Source organism: Vombatus ursinus, unplaced genomic scaffold, assembly GCF_900497805.2.
Source record: "Vombatus ursinus unplaced genomic scaffold, bare-nosed wombat genome assembly UNPS02014775.1, whole genome shotgun sequence".
NCBI classification, from domain to species: Eukaryota; Metazoa; Chordata; class Mammalia; order Diprotodontia; family Vombatidae; genus Vombatus; species Vombatus ursinus.
In genome coordinates, this window is record NW_020954553.1 from 1,527,691 (window position 1) to 1,545,565 (window position 17,875).

At 40.3% G+C, this 17,875-nt stretch overlaps 1 protein-coding gene across 1 annotated transcript in view; it reads right to left on the reverse strand.

Moving 5' to 3' along the window:
• Positions 1-337: 337 nt before the first annotated feature.
• The window catches only part of SRSF4 (serine and arginine rich splicing factor 4), a 31,551-nt gene continuing 14,013 nt past the window's right edge, over positions 338-17,875 (reverse strand). The window contains exons 2-6 of the mRNA XM_027864385.1: positions 10,059-10,201; positions 9,093-9,205; positions 5,139-5,353; positions 2,106-2,195; positions 338-1,862 (exon numbers count right to left, since the gene is read on the reverse strand). Coding sequence (XP_027720186.1) covers positions 1,013-1,862; positions 2,106-2,195; positions 5,139-5,353; positions 9,093-9,205; positions 10,059-10,201 — 1,411 coding nt within the window. The 3' untranslated portion in view covers positions 338-1,012. The remainder of the gene's footprint in view (positions 1,863-2,105; positions 2,196-5,138; positions 5,354-9,092; positions 9,206-10,058; positions 10,202-17,875) is intronic.

Sequence of the window (17,875 nt, forward strand, 5' to 3'; positions counted from 1 at the left end):
TATTGTTGCACTTATCACAGTACTGTCTTGTCTTGTAAAATTATTTGTGTACGTGTCACCTCCTTGGCTAGATTATAAACTCTCTGAAAAAGGAGTAGGCGAACTCTGTCCATTTTTCTTTGCCGTCTATTGCTTAGAACAGTAACTTGTGCATATTAAGTTCTTTACAAATGTGTAATGAATTGAAATGACATGGGAGTAATCTTGAGAAATTGTCATTCTAATCAAGAAAGGAGACTACTGAATCTGAAGCTGGCCAGGTCTTCCAGCCTGGATGTGTTCTGAGCAAGAAAGTGAGGTACAGGGAGTCTTGTGGAAATGCAATATGATTTAACCACAATCCAATTTTGTCAAGCAAAAATAGTCTTTATTCAAATTTAATGGAAACAGGGATCACTGTACTTTGCAAGATGGGGAAAAATAAAATTAAAAAAAAAATCTTTTTTGTTTTTTTTTTTAATATAAAACAAGAGTATAGTCACAATACCAGAATATGGAACTCTACAGTGGATTTCCTATGGATTACCTGCAGGAATCAGTTTTTTTGACTGTGCTATTCACAACTCTGTTAAAGTCCAAAAATATGAAACCAAAGTAGTATGAAACTTAAGACTTAGCACTTTCACTAAATGGCATACATCAAAGGGCATCAATCCAAGGGCAGAAATGGTTGAAGTCATCATACCTACCTATGTCATCATTCCAGCCTCCAAGCCACCGGCACCGAGCTCCCTATCTGTAAGGCCAGGCCTGAAGGTCGAGGCATCTGGGATGGTCTAGTGAGGGCTGTGCACTAAAGGGCATCTTTCATTCGAGCGGAAAAGCCTGGCCCCAGGAGGCCTCACGGAGAGGGAGCGGGCACTGAGATTTCACAATTACAGACACACCATTGGGGGAGTTAAAAATGTACAGCATTGACATGGGGTCTACCTCAATCACTTGTGCTACAGCTACCCAACATGTACAAAAGATTCTTCTCGTGGAGTGCCCTCCACCTGTGCTGGCAGCCACATTAGGACCTGGAGCGGGATCTAGAGTGAGACCTGGAAGGTGACCTGGAGGCAGATCTGGATTTGGACCGGGACCTGGTTTTTGAGGCTGATTTTGATCTGGAACGAGATTCGGACTGAATGTTTGGTTTGGATTTGGAATTGGATCTGGACCTGGACTGGGTCTCCTGGCTTGCCTGCGTGTCCTCCCCGTCGCCTCTGCCTTCTTTTGGGCCAGCCTCAGGCTTTAGGTGCTCCTTCCCCTTGGACTGGGAGCGGGACCTGGAGCGCGAGTGGGAGCGGGAGCGGGAGCGCTCTGGGTCCTCCTTGCTCTTCTTCCTGCTGCTGCTGCTGGCTTTGCTCTCCCGCTTGCTGTGTCTCTTGCTCCTGGCGCTCTTGCTGCGGCTGCGGCTGCGGCCGCGGCTCTCGTCCCGGCTCCTCTTCCTCCCTTTCCTCTTGTCCTTGCTCTTGCTGCGGCTGCGGCTGCGGCTCCGGCTCTGCCCTTTGCTCCTGCTGCGGCTCCTGCTCCGGGCCTTGCCCGCGCCGGTCTCCTGGCTCCTGCTGCGGCTCACGCTGGCCCTCCTCTCCTCCTTCTCCGCTCTCTCTTTGCTCCGACTCCGACTCCGGCTGCGGCTGCGGCTCTGACTCTTACTCTTGTCCTGGCTGGCGCTGCGGCTCTTGGCCTTGCCGTCCTCTTGGTTGTTCTGGATCTTCTCTTCCGTCTTGTCTTTGCTTTTGCTCCGGCCCTCGTCCGCGCTGCGGCTGCGGCTGCGGCCCTTGTCCTCCTTGCTGGGGCTCCGGCTCTTCTCCTTTTTGCCTCGACTGCGGCTCTTGCTGCGGCTTCGGCTCTTGCTCCTGGAGTGGGAGCCGGACCTGGAGAGGGACAAGTGCGGGCAGCGGAGGGGGATCAGCATTTCAAACATCGAAGGATGGGAGCAATTTCAGAGAACATTCCAGGGTCAGGCTAATCTCAGTGGACCCCAGCAGAGAGCAGCCCTTACCAAAGCCTGAGCTGGCTGTGGGGTGGGCTGGGACAGATGGGAAAACTGACCCAAGAGGGGATGGAAACATCACTGACAAAAACCTGACCGTGCAGGGGCTCCTACAGACACACACCTGGATCGGGACCGACTCTTAGAATGGCTGCTCTTGCTGCTGCCGCTGCGACTTCTGCTCTTACGAGAATGTCTGCTTCGAGAGCGAGACCTGAGAAAGAGAAACCAAGTGTTCGTGACGGAAACGACAAAAGCCTCCGTGACGGAGGGCCGACGAGCCTGCCCGGACAACGGGCCCGAGTCGGGCGCCTGCCTTCGACCCCAGGGTCGGCAGCTTCTCTGGGTGGCTCCCTCCCTCTTGGCGCCACTTTCAAAGCCTTCTGCAGAGGACATCGTCACGGGAGCGAAGGCACACTCTCGAGAATGAGAAACAACTGCCATAAGAAGGAAAAAGGAGGAATGATTTAAAGAGACAGGTGAGGATATACAGGAAACTCACCAACAAATTTAAAAATCTAAGACAAAGAAAATGGAAGGACAGGCAACAAAGGACAAAAGTAAAGGCATGACAGTTATGTGATGATAATAATAATCATGATGATAGCTAATATTTATACAGCACTTACTAAATGCCAAGCACTTTGCATTTACTGTCTCATTTGATACTCACAACAACCCTGTGAAGCAGGTGCTATTATGGTCTCCATTTTACAGATGAGGAAGCTGAGGTAAACAGGGGGTTAAGTGACTTGCTCAGGGTCATACAGCTAGTAAGTATCTGAGACTAGATCTGAACTCAGGTCTTCCTGCCTCCAGGTCCAGTGCTCTAACCACTGTACCACCTCGTTGCCTATATATTAGAGGAGTCCAAAGCTCATTAAGCTAAGGAAAACAAAGTCTTAACAAAAAAAAAAAAAAAAGCTTTACTAGAGAAAAGAAAGATTGAACAAGACTCTGGTAACAGACAAGTACCTCTTAATAAGCCCGACTCAGGTGGCCCATATGAGCCCCCCACTCCCCTTGCTCTTGGTGCTGCTATCACTGCTGGCCAGAAAGCTTTAAACACAGCCAGAAGGGCAAGGGGAAACAAGGGAGTCTGCCAACAAGAGGCCGGTGAATTCAACTTTCATTTCTGGCACAATTCTTGAACATATAATTAAAAGAAAGGCTAGTGAAGGGCTCCGAGTGATCACAGAGATCTGTCACGTCAACCTCAAGAGCAGGCTTTCTCAAACTAATGTCATTTCCTTTTCTGACAAAGTTACTGAACTGGAAACTATAGAATTCACTTAAATTTTAGCAAAGAAATCTGGTAAAGTCTAGATAAGGGTAAAATGATGGATTCAGAATTGGCTGAAAGTCCATACCATGGCCATTAATGGTTCAAAGTCAACTTGAAGGGTCTCCAGTGAAGTAACTCAAGGATCTGTACCTGGCACCATGCTATTTTTATGGACAGAACTTTTAACAAGTCTGCAGATCACACAAAACTACGAAAGACAGGTAACTCGCCGATGAAAATGGTGAGAATTCATTCATAAAGAACTTGATGGGCTAGGATAGTTGGACAAATTTAATGAGCATGGAGGAGAGAATCAAAAGAGAGTGGTGTCATGAAACCCAAGTAGAGATATCCACGAGAATATCCATCAAGTGTCCCAGAGAGGTCACAAAGGACGAGGACTGAGAAAATGGCATTCAATTTGGCAATGAAATGGTCCTTAGTGACTTTGGAGAAGTAAGCTTCACTCGAATGATGAGGAAGCCATATTGAAGGGGGAAGAAAGTGAAAAGAGAAGTGAAGGTGCCTACTAGAGATAGCTTTTTCAAAGATGAAGAGACAGAGATAGGACAGTAATTAATGGGGAAGTTAGGATCAAACAATTTTTTTTAAACAATGGGAAAGACATGAGCATGTGTATAGGCAATAAGGGGAGCTGGCAGGTAGGGAGACTGTAGATAAAAAGAGAAAATAGGGATGGTAGGGACATTTTACTGGAGAAGACAGGAGATGGGATCAAAGGTGCAAATGAATGAATATTTTTTGTTATTGTTCAGTTGTATTCGACTCTGTGACCCTGTATGGGGTTTTCTTAGCAAAGATACTGGAATGGTTTGCCATTTCCTTCTCCAGCTCATTGTACAGATGAGGAAACTAAGGCAAAGAGGCTTAAGTGACCTGTCCAGTGTTGCACAGCTAGTGTCTGACGACAGATTTGAATTCAGGTCCTCCTAACTCTAGGCTCAGCACTCTATCCACTTAGCCTCCCTCCCTCATGTGGAATGAATACAAGAGTTATTGAGGATGAGACAGAAGTTTCACAAAACTGGATGAGTGTCCTTCTGGACAGTGGACAGTGATGCCTCCAACAGCAATAGGAAAATTTTTGAGAGGAGTAGGTTTTTTGGCAAAAAAGAATGAGTTCTCTTTTGGACATATTGAGTTTGAGGTGTCTTTGAGTCAGCCAGTTTGAAGTGGCCAAGTATCTGAATTGCTGGTCAGCAGGAGGGGTAGGGGGAGGCAAGAAGAGAGAGGGAGAGATGGAGTGTGCTCTAGAGGGAACTAGGTGGAAGTTATAAATACTCATAGTTCAGCTTGATGCAAAGAAAACTTCTTAACTGGAGCTCTCAAACAGTAAAATGGGCTGCTGCTGGAGAATTTTTAAGCTAACTAGGGATGACCTTTTTTGTTTTTAGTATGACAGAGAAGGGATTCTTTGATGGGTCTAGGTTAGATGAGATGATCTCTCAGTTCCTTTCTGAGCTAAAATTACATAACTATTTGAGGTACACAAGGGAGACAAATAATGGATAAATTCTAAGCTTACTGGGAAAGGCCCATATGGGGTACTAAATGTCACTTAAAACTAGTAAAAAAAAATCGCTCAATCACATGCTTTTCTCTCCTTGTAATTAAAACATAAGATCAATAATCTTAAGGTTTGAATAAGCACCTACATCTGAACTACATGAGCAAAAGTTCAGTATGACAAGTTTCAGTTGGAGGTTAACCATATTCTTAATGAATGCCTTTTCTCTTTCAATCAGAAGAAAGACTGCTAAGGTTTATCCAACAGCAACAGAGGGGAGGGTATTTTGTGTCTATGGTCTTTATACAGAAAACCTTTAGCTACAGTAAAAAGGTAAGAGTTACCTTGAGTGACTCCGACTTCTGGAATAGGAACGTCGCCGCCTAGAGCCAGGTCTGTCTTCGACGAGTCTAATTTTTCTGCCATTGACTTCAGTTCCATCCAGCTTTTCAAGGGCTCTTTTCATGTCAGAATAGGATACAAATTCAATTACACCTTCATTTTTGCGCCCTTTGTGAGCATCTGCATATGTTACTTCTCCTGCTTGCCGCATATAATCCTAAAAGGAAGAAAAAATTGTTCCGAATGGATAGATTAGGGGACCTCACACTAAAATGAGAGAGCAATCATCACATTAGGAAGTAGTAACTGGTTTATCATTTTTAAAAATATTTTTTGTAAATAAAGGCTTTTTTTTAAACCCTGTAGGAGTGAAGCTAAGTCTCTTAGCATCAAGAGCTTAGATTTTAAATTGTACCTTTAGATAAAATCAATATGACTATAATGCACTAGATGACTTTCTACATCTTACAGTAACAAATTCTATTATAATGGTTTATAGAATTTTAAGAGTTGGAAGGAATACAGTCCAATCTTCTACAGTCAAGTCTTCTTCTGCAATTTCATCATCATTATTCATCTGGAAATGCTAGTCACTGACCCTTTCGTTCTCATTTATAAAAGTGAAGTCATAATGTCTAGTCTGCTTTCTTCATAGTGCTGTTGTCAGGTCCAACTGAGACATCTACAAGAAGTGTTTTAAAAAAGTATAAGGTACCACAGCAATGAAACATTACTATTTGAAATAAACCTAAAAACTTGGGTAATATTAAGACTAATTTATCCTGTTGTCTTCAATTATATACGCTTACACACATATAGTCTCACTCAGGAGAACGTAAGCTCCTTGAGAGCAGGGACTGCTTTTCATCTTTGTCTTTGTATGGTCAGTGTCATGCCCATGGTATTTGGAAATCTCCCTGCCCCAGCTATGTCCTGGGCCCCTTTCTCTTCTCTCTCTGCAGTATTTCTCTTGGTGATCTCCCTTCCGTGGATTCAATTGTCTCTATGATGAGATCTACCTTTCCAATCCTAATCTCTCTGCACACTCCCTGGCATCTCCTGCTGCCCACTGGACAACTCATACCGGACATCTTGCAGACATCTGAAACTCAACACGTCTCGAAGGGAACTTATGCTCTTCCCCCCAAGCCCTCCCCTTCTCTGTTACTGTGAAGGGCCCTTCCCGTTACCCACGCTCACAACCATGGCATCATCCTTGACTGCTCATGCTCATTCTCATGGTATTGAATCCGTTGTCAAGTCCTGTGGATTCTGCCTTGGTGATCTCTCTCATGTGCCCCCTTCTCTCTGACACTGCCCCCATTCTGGGAAGGATGCTCATCACCTCAGCTCCACTACCGCAATAGCCTTTTAGTTGGTCTTTCTGCCTCCAGTCTTCCTAAACCTTAGTCCGTCCTTTCTCTCAGCCATGAAATTGATCTCCCTAAAATACAGTGTAGGTCTGACCATGTCACTCCTCATTCAACAAACTGCAGTGGTTCCCTATCACCTCCAAATATGAAGTCCTAAGTGAGGTTCAGGGCTTCTCCTTCTGTTAGATTCTTTTTACACCTTACTCCCCTCTATATACTCTAGGATCTAGGGACACTGGCCATTCCTCGAAGAAGATACTGGCTACTCTCCTGGCTCTGGACATTTTCACTGGTTATCCTCCATGCCTGGAATTCTCACCTTTCTCATCTCTACCGGCCTCTCTGACTTCCATCAAGTCCTAGTTAAAATCCCACTTCTATCAGGCCTTTCCAATCCCCCTTAATGCTAGCACCCTTCCTCTTTTGATTATTTTCAATTTATACTGCATATCTTGTTTGTACATACATATTTGCATGTTTTCCTCACCTCCCTACTCCCAGAACATGAGTTCCTTGAGAACAGGGACTTTTTTTTTTTGGCCATTCTTTGTAGCATAGTGCGTGGCACATAATAGGTGCTTAATAAATGCTTGCTGACTGAATGAAAGGCTTAATGTTTGCTGAATGAACTGAAGTAAGGGTAAGTAGATTTCTCTTCAAAAAATGTTTTTATTACTAGAAATTAAAGGAGAAATTCAAATTTTTAAATGTATATAAATAATAGAACCAACAAAAGACTATGTTCTAATGTGAACCTGGCTAAATTTGTTAAGAAGTTGGGTACTGCATTAATCATGGGTTTTCTCAGTGAAACACAGTTCTGACTTTCAGTCTGGCCCACCCCGAAATCATGGAAAGATCTCACCAGCCCTACTAGGCCTCCTGGAAGGGCTCTCTCCCTCATTTATCTCCCAGCATTTCATACTCCTCTTGTGCCTTCATCGCCTCTTACTTTTTGCTCTATAGGGGGGTATATCATCTCCTAACTCAACTGTGAGCTCCTTTAGGGCAAGAACTGTACCTAACTTATTTTTATTCCTCCATTACCATCTAGCACAGTAATAAAAATAGTAAAGTGTTTGCAACAACCCTGTGAGATAGGGCTGTTATCCCTATTTTACAGATGAAGAAACTAAGAATGAGAGAGGTTTAGTGAAGTCCAATGTAACATAGCCACTAAGTGCCTGAGGAAGGATACCAACCCAGACATTCCTCACTCCATGTCCAGTGCTCTATCTATTTTGCCACACTTTCTCTGTAAGTGCTTGCTGTTTGTTGAATGAATTAATGATATCTTATTCTTAAGTTTAAACTCAAATTCAAAGAATAAGGGAATGATTTCATGAATGTGTTCAATTCATCTGACAAGATTCATTTCCTGTGATGTCCTAAATAAATGTCTACTACACTGACACCCTTCAGCCAAGTATAGTGGGTTGTGAGTCAGGAAGTGTGGCATCTGGACCTGATTTGCCATTAACAAATAAAGGTCTCCTACTTCATCCAGTTAAGAATAGGTACTTAAGATATTTGCCTATTCCTAATCACTCAAAGCTACCTCTAGTTTCAAAAAGTAAGATGTGATCAATGCAGAGCTTTAGATATTAAGGTTATAGGCTCTAAAATTCTTTTAGCCAAACATTTCAGGAATATGAACCACAGATAAAACTCACAAAAGCTGGGCCAAATATCTACATTTGCCAAATGAATACTGAACTGCAAAGATAAAGAGCCCCTAAATATTACATTTAATAGGGTACAAGATACTATCTAACCCTCTCAGCTTAAAGGTTAACTCCAAGAAGCAGATGGTAGCTTTACTCTGAAAAGAAATACCCTAGCACCTCATTTGTCATTAAATAAGAGCTGAATACAATATCCTGGAAGACTACTGAAGGTGGAGGGTTAATGGAGTTCCAAAGAGTTCTCATTTTTAGGGTGAACATGAATGTGAGGATGGTATTAATGTTGTGACCTTAAGAGTCTTTGTACTTGTACATATCCTTTCATTAGAGGAATCTCAAAGGCTTTGAAGTAATACCAATAAACTTGGTGGGTTATGGACCTAACCACGCTTACCATAGGTAATGTCATCACAAATGCATACTGTTTCCCAACAACATTATTAATCCATTTTAACTAAATCCCAAGAGGCAGCAAAGCAGATAGAATGCTGTGCTTGGAGTCACAAAGACTTGGGCTCAAGCCCTCTCTCTGACATATCCTGGCTGTGTGTCCACCAGCAAACTACTTAATGTCTCAGTGCCCTGGGCAATTTTCTCAAACTCTAATACCAAGAGATCTTCTACAATGATAAAATCAAAGATCTGGACAATGCAAACTGGTCCAAACAACCAAAGTGAATCCTACTGTATTACTGTTTAGTTGACTTCCATCTACTGAAACTGGATGGTCAATGATTCTCTGAGCTGACAACCATGCCTAACGATGTGCTTCTTCTATGAAGTCAATTAACCCCTACAGGGGGCAGCACAACTGCAACAGTTCTCCCCTCTCTAAGCTCTGATTCCTGCTCATCCCCACCCCTCCAGTCCTGTCACAGAGCATTCACAGTTCTCAAACCTTTAAATCTTGCCAACTGCAGCGGCTGGACAGATTTTCCACAATCAATCTGTACTCTGTACGAGTTGGAGGACCATATTTATCTCTTCCACTTCTTCTATAGCCATATCCACCTTTGGGAGGTTCAAGCAGATACCAATACTTCAGTTGTGGAATAGGAAAAAATGGCTTAGTAGATATCTCATATAAAACATTAGCATACAGATTTCCCCTTTCTCCCACCCTGTTACAAACTATTTTTTTATAACAAAAAAAAAAAAAAAAAAAAGCAACCACAGACATAAACATTAAAATTAACTTTAATATACTTAATGATAATATATGGATGCATTCATTAATGTGTTTAAAATTTACATGCAAATTTTATAAAAATTTAGAAGCATTCAAATCACTAAAACCAGTTTCTTGATATTACTTACATTGATTTGGGGTTTGTAAATATCTGATATGAAAAAAGATTTTCAGGCACCTAGTTCAGTTTGATCTCATCTGTGTCTAACCCATGGGATCCTCACCACCCAGGTCTAATAGGAATAGGATGGGGTTGTCACATGGCTTCCTTTTTTGGATCAGCCAAGGGCCACAATGCTCAAAGAGCCTCATGGAAAGGCATCCCAGGGTCAGCAAATGGAACAGGCAGTCATCTTAGCCTCAAAGGAGTCTTTTATTTAAAACACTGAGGTCTTTGTTAAGTCTATGTTAAACAATCGCATTACAAAAAACATTATTCAAAACACTTACAAAATATTAACACAAAATATTCCACTTACCCAAATAAGAATCAAAATTAAATTGGAACATTAGCAAAGACATGCTTAAGTTTCCAAATCCAGGTTTACTTGAAAACGTTACAAATTATTCATAAATAACTTAAATATTCTATTAATTTAACAATAACATTAAATAATTTAATTTCTCGCCACAAAATTGAATAAATAACTGATACAAATGCATAGTAATGCTTACTGCGTCCAGAACCATAACTGCCGTCTCGACGAGGACCCCGGGCATGCTCAACGATTACTCGCTCACCACAGAGGTCTTTGCCATTCAGTTCGTACACAGCATCGTCTGCATCACGGAGGTCATCAAATTCAACAAAACCATACCTGAAAGAGAGGTCAGAATCACAATTGGGGTGGGGAAGTTGGATCACACTGACATACAACTTTACAGTTATCAAAGAAAAAGCAACAAAGCTTCATGCTCTAGTAGGAGTTCAATCTTTCTTGCAAACTGGCAACACTATGTCCCAAAAGAAACTGCAAAAAGAGGATGGTGGAGGGGTTCTCTCAAAGGATATGAAGATATGGACCAGAAATTTACACAAGAAAACCTATTATTAGGGAGCACGTAGGGGTTCTGCCAAGATGGCACTGCTTGCAGGTGGTTTCCCACCCTTTCCTTGCAATAGTTACTTCTGCTTCCAGCATGGAGGTTATATGCAAGCCCAAAACATGGGGAGGGTGGGAGTGAGAAGTCCTTCCATAAAAATGGAGGTATACCTTTCTGCAGGGCCAGACAGGATAATTACTATATTTTCAATAAATCATAAGGTTCACCTTCAATCCCAAAGTAAAAATCTGGGGGGCAAACAGACACAATTTCAAACATTGTCTGAAATTTAACATTATGTTCTGGGATGTTACCTAAAAAAAATCATGAGTAACTTAATACTGTGTACCAGTGAACCCATACAATCTTTAAAATCTGCGCTTTCCCCCACTAAAGAAAAAAATGAGAAAGTTTGATTAAAAAAAGTCACACATGAGAAAACTTGTTTGGAAATTTCCAATAAACTTCTATAAAATTTTATAAGAGACAGCATGGTATAATGAAAAAATGCACAAGATCTGTGAATTGAGAACCCTGGGTTCAGACATTTATTTACTAGAAGTATATCCTGGTTGAGTCACTTAAAATTCTGCACCTCAGTTTTCTTAACTGCAAAATAGGAATGATAATACCTGCACTGGCCACCTCACAGGGTTAGGGGAAAAGTGTTTTATAACTCTAAAGTACACAGAAATTTGAGCTTTTATTCTGAGTTATACAATTCTTTGTAGGATTATGAGTTCTATTTCCTTAGTATTTTAAATAAGAATTTTAGATTGGTTGGTATTCTTTTAAAAACTCATGCAATTATTTAGGCTTCTTTCTGGAAGTCCTGTTGGGAATCTTCTAGTGAAAAGGTTGGTGGTAAACACACACACACACAGCATTCATGCACACACGCGCACAAAATGAAAAAGTAAACCAAAAATCAATAGATGTATGTTAGATAAGTGCAAATATATGCAAACCTAAGTGCAAAAGTCTCAGGAATTTAAAAAACTTATATATAACACATTTCAGGTATGCCTCACTATTCACAATCATGCTAACATTGCTAGAGTGGCCTTATATCTCACAATTTGAAACTACTGATTATAACAATCACATTAAGTGGAAAAGAAAGCTACAAGCATTAGGTCTGTTAGATTTTGAAACTAAAATTATGTGATACTTTGTATCTAGAGGTAGCCTGGAATGGCAGAGAGAGCTCTAGACTTCTAGGGTTAGAGCTTCAGCTGTCACTAGCTGTGGGGTACTGAGCAAGTAACTGAACCTCTCTGAGCCTCCATATCTTCACTGATAAAATGGAGATAATATTCTCTGCTTTGCCCACTTTAGAGGGTTGTGATATGAATCGATGGAAAAGCACAAAGCCCTATACATCAGTGCCAGCTGGTGTCATTATTTCTTTGCATTTGTATCTCCAGTACATAACACAATTCCTGGCACACAGAAAGTACCTTCAAGCTATAGTTACATGATTGAATTGCTTTTAAATAAGCTCTTCCTGTGAGTTTTATGTAGCTTTTGAAAACAAAACAATTTGGTTGCCTCTTTAAAAGATGCTAAATTTGCTGATTTTCCCCCCTTTATTAAATATTTGAGGTCTTTCAAGTTGATGGCTCTATTAACTATACTAGAATACAATGTAGCAATATAATGTCAGATTTTTTTTCAATGTACTGATTGTTTTGCTGATTTATTTCCTCTTTTCTTTCTCTCTTTTTAAAAAATTCTTTGCTGCAAAGGATGGCTCTCTAGAAGAGACACAGGGATAACCAGTTCATGTAAAAACAAAAGATAACAATCGACAAAAAAAACTATTAAGTTAAAAAAAAAGAATACAGCTATCAAATGCTAGAATATTCCCTATGTGTAATTTGTATCAGTATAGACTTCCTTGAAGTTCATTTATCTCCAACTATATTTTAAAAATATAAGGGCTGCTACTGATATTCACAACTTGTGAACTCCTTAAAGCAGGGCTTCTTAACATTTTCTGTATCATGGACTACTCGTGGGCAGTCTGGTGGAGTCTATGGACTCATTCTTAGAATAATCTCTTTAAACACATAAAATAATGTAGGATACAAAGTAAACAAAATGTATTGAAACAGTTATCAAAATATTAAAACAAAATAATTCATGGACCCCAGGTTAAGAACCTCTGCTTTAAAGCACTGCTTCACAAATCCTTAGCCTATATGGTTGAAAAGATTAGTAGATGTGATTACTGAACTATTCTATGCCTATGATGATCTTTGAAGATTGTGGTAGACAGTAGAGGTATCATAGGACAGAGGACAAATATCTTGTTGATTGAGAGAGAGGAAGAGGGAGGGGAGGGGAGAGGGAGAGAGAGAGAGGGAGAGGGAGAGGGAGAGGGGGAGAGAGAGAGAGAGAGAGAGAGAGAGAGAGAGAGAGAGAGAGAGAGAGAGAAAGTCTTCAAATCATAGGCCAGTGAACTTGATTTTGAGTCCTGGCAAGATTCTAGACTAAATTACTAAAGGAATAGTTAATGAACAACCAGAAAAGAAAGTGGTGATACAGTATGGCTTCATCAAGAAGAGGTCATGCTAGACTAACCTTATTTCCTTTTCTTTTGGACAGGACCAATAAAATAACAAATCAGGGTAATGCTGTAGATTTCAGTTACTTAGATTTTTAGCAAAGCATCTCATGCTATTCTTGTAGACAAGATGGAGAAAGGTGAGCAGGGCAAAATTAGGTAGATGCAGATCTGTTTGAATGGGCAGCCCCTCAAAGTGCTCACTAATATTTCAATGTCAATTTGGGATAGTTCTCCAGTGAAGTGTCCCAGGCAATTGTACTTGTTCCTATGTTGTTTAATATTTTAATCAGTAACTTAAAGACATATAAAATTTGTCAATGTCAAAGGTGGAAGGAATAATTAAACATGAGATGTCAAAGTCATGATTCAAATAGATCTTAATAGGCTAGAACATTGAACCTCATCTAATCAGATGAAATTTAATAATAATCAACAAATTTACACTTGGGTTTAAGAGGGGAGGTGTGGCTTGATAGCAGTTATGTTTGATACCACATCTTAGGAAGGGCATTGATAAACTACAGTTTGTCCAGAGAAAGGTAACCAGGATGATGAAGTGCCTTATGATTATTCCATGAGGGCTGGTTGAGGGAATTGGGAGGTGTTTAGCTTGGTGAAGAGAAGACTGGAGGGAGTAGGTGTGGGGAGCATGAGAGATGCCCTCCAACTCTGGAAAAGCTGATTTTCTACCTGGCTCCAGGGATCAGAACGAGGAGCAACCAAAACGTAATGAGGTAGAGATGCAAAGAGGCAAACTTTGGCTTGATCAAGAAAAGACTTCTTAACAAATCAGAGCTGCCCTGATATGGGCTGTCTCGGGAGGCAGAGGATTGTTTCCCTGGAAGCCTTTAAGCTAAGGCTGAATGATGGCTGGTTTGCTACATATGAGTCTTCATATGGGCTGAACTAGAAGGACTCTAAGGTCCTTTCTAATTCTGAAATCCTATAATTCTGTGACTCTTAAGAGGATATGAACATTCTGCTGCATTTGACAAAGCAAGTTATGTTTAATATACGGTTACCACAATTAAATGTGATCCAAGTCACTTAATTAAAAAAAAATCTATGAAAATTTACCAACATTAATTACCAGCTTCCGTGAATCCTTAGCTATCATCTCATAGTCAATTCCACTAAAATTATAGGTATACCCTGTTTCCCCTGTATGACTTTGAGTCATACAGTACCATTACCTCTGGAGAATTAAAAGAGTGAGTTACCCAAAGGGCAATGGAAAGGTGCATGGAGTACATGACTTGGCTGTAACATTCCCAGTGAAGGACTATATGGGACAAGTGGCATAAAGGATATAGCCAGAAAGACTGATGACCTGAAAAGAATGTGGTTTAGTTACAGTATCTGGTGCAAGGCATAACTGGTGGAAATGAGAGACCAAATCCTTCACTGCTAATTATACAATGTCAAGAGATCTAAGGGAAGACACCAGGTTCACAAAGCATAGGGCCCCTGTGGTGAATCTATCAGATGACATGAACAAGAGTCACACCAGATGAGAAAGCAAGAGTGGTCTGCAGGATCTGTGTTCCTGGAGGGGCTGCCCATATTGATGAGATCACAGTCTTGAGGTTTCAGTGCCCTATTATTTAACATCATCAAACAGTTTTGCAAAAGCAACCTATCTTTGATTCTGTGTATGATAATGTACTTTACATACATATATAAACAGTCTGTTTTCTCATTTGCTCATCACACTTGTCATTGGTTATCACAAGATGATATCACAATATTATCTAGCACTGGGTGCCAGCTTGGACTGATAACAACTATACTCTGACTGTCAATGTGGTGCTTTCAGAGCTTCTAAATGGTTAACAATCCTGCCCATGATTCATCCAAATGGGAGCTGTCAGAAGGTATATATTGTATATGTTAAAAAAGAAAACTTCCTGCTACTTTCCTGGACTAAAATGAATAGTGTACTATAGAGGCCTTTAAGCTTTCAGTGAATCTAATCCTCTCAATTTTACAGATGAGCAAACTGAGGTCTATAGATGTTGCTTGCCCAGGGTTGAAGCTGGAACTGGAACTGGAACTGGAACTTGAAATCCGGTTTTCTGCTTCCAGGCTAGCATACTTTCCATTACATCATGCTGCCTCCCCCTCTGACTCCAAAATTAAAACTCTCATTAGAACATTACCTTGAATCACACACACTAGGGAAACTCCCCAGCAGACTCTTTTTCAAACCAGTTATCATGGAGTTAAGGGCCACTGTATGCATGGCCCCAAGTTATAATACGTAAGCAGTAAACTATACTAATTCTTAAAAAATCTGACGCTTCAATCACATCTAGACTGAAATGCATTTTCTACAACTACCGATCATCTTGTGTATATGTCATTCAATTCTCCTAAAGAAAACCCAACAGAACTTGGACTTTTTCTGAAAAGCAAATGATAATCTGGCAAATAGAATACTTAGGTTTCTTCAAAACTTCCAGGATCTGGGATTTTAATCAGTATATCTTTTTCATCTCAACAGATCACTAGATCTTTGTATTTTAGCAGCTAGTGTTGGAGAAGTTCTAGTGGCTGACTGTGTTGAGGCCCTCCAAAACCTAGCTGGGTTGGGCTTTAGACAAGAGATCTATAATTTGTCACCAGATCCATCCTTGAAGCTTTTCCAGTTTGGTAGGTATGTGATCTGTTAATATGGCCAGTGTTATCTCCATACTGTGATGAATTTTCCAGTTAGGACTTTAAAGGACACATGAATTTCCTTTATTTTAGTTAGAAACAATAGCTTTTATGAAGAAAAGTACTCTTATAGAGTGGAAAAGAATACTGGACCAGAAGTTAGAAAAAACTGACTTCAAATTCCATCTTTGCCATTTACTAACTGGGATGTTGGGAAAATCACATTTCTTTGAGTCTCAGTTTCTTAAGATGTGCATTGAGGAGAACAAAAATTCTACTACCGTCCTCACAAGGTTTTGTCGTGGGAATCAAATGAGGCAACAATTCATATAAAATGCTACATGCATGTTATCTGTTATTATAACGATTACAGATGAACATGGTCTCCGAATTTGCCTCCTCTTCATTTTCTAGAGACTATTGACAGTGGACTCCTTAATGTTCAGATATTAATTTCACTTTGTTGTTGTTAGACAAGAGCCCAGTCAGAAGCCCTCAACCCTAAAAGTCTCCCATGCTGCTATCAGCATTCCATCTGGGACTTGACTCAGGTGTCAAATTTCATTAAGGTCTAATTTAGTACATGCAGGTACAGTTAAATTTTAAAAATACTAAAACACAGCTGGAAGCTGATCTGAGAGAAGGACTTCTTCCTTAAACCCCTATATTTTGGAATTAGAAAGACTGAAGTTTGAATCCTCTAATGTAATTACCTATGTTACTATGGGCAAGTCACTTATCCTCTCTATGTAAAATGGGGATAAGAGTACACAGGCTTGGCATAAGACATAAATGAGGTGTCCCAAAAGTCTTGGTGAAATTTTTGAGAAGCTAAAAATTACACCAAGACTTCTGGGACACCTCATTAAGGTTTAATACCTTAATAGCCTCACTGAAGTTTTAAGTTGTTAGGGCTTAATAGCTACAAAACTGCACTGAGACTTTTGGGACATCCCATTTAACATGTTTTTGCAAGCTTTAGAGTGTTACATATTAGTTAATAGTACTATCACTGCCAGGGGCACAACTAAGTGTCTGCCTTGATACTATTACAAGGACCAATTTAAACTGTTTCAATTTATTTAGCAAGCTTACAAAAGTTGTTTCTGTGCTTGTATGCATAGCTTTTGGAGGAAGAAACACTTTACTTAATGTGTTAAGTAGAACCATACTTTTACAAAACAGGGTAGGAAGGCTTCTGAGACCTTTTTTGCTCTGACCAAAAAAAAGGAAAAAAAAAAACTCCAAAAAACAAATGAACAAAGCCTTGTAAAAACTCACTTGCACAGGACTCTACATACTACATACTTTATATACTGCCAACTCTGAAATGCATTAGTTTCTTTCCAAACAGAAAGGTGGTACTTAAAATCTTAAAGGTTTAAATTTGAATGAAAAGTTCACCAAGATATGTTTACCCCAAAGGTCTTAAGGAAAAAAAAAGTTTCTTGGAGCAGAAAATACTTTAACAATCCTTGCATTATCCTTTAGGGTCTAGAGAATGGGGTCTCCCAGGTAACACAGATACTACAGACTCTTGCCCCAGTTTAAACTGAACTGAACATGTTCTGGGCTGTCAGACTCTAGGGATGATGGTGAATAATAGCATAGAAACCAATTTTTCTTTCATTACCTGTTCTCTATTTTCCAGGAATCAGAGACCTACTATGCTCTCCTTTTGAATTCTTATATACAGTGGAAAAAGAAAAAAGGGATTTAATCTTAATAATTGTTTGGTGTTTAAATTAGAACAGAGAGCCTGAGGACAGACACACACACATACAAATAAAAATTCAAAAGAAACATCTGGTATCCCCCTATGAATACCTTCCATAATAAGCGATCCAAACTGGAAATTTCTTTAATCAACCTGCAGACAATGAATCTCCTCTGTTCTCTAAGAACAAAAGTCAATCCTCTTTGCATTTAGAAGAGGGGGTAGAGTGCAGGAATATCATGGCTCTAAGACAAATTGAAACTCTACTAAGGACTATCCTATACCCCTCTTCCCCAAACCTTTCCGAATGGACAGAGAACATGGCTTAACTGCTGAATCTAGGCAGCATGATCTAGTGCAGACAGCAGCAAGTAGGGAGGCAGATCAGGGTTCCAATCTGGTTATCCTTCTTCCCAGCTGTATGACAAGCCATATAAACAGTTAGAAGGGCCCTCAGAGGTCATCTTGGCTAACACCTAGGTAAACAGTATTCTTCTTCTA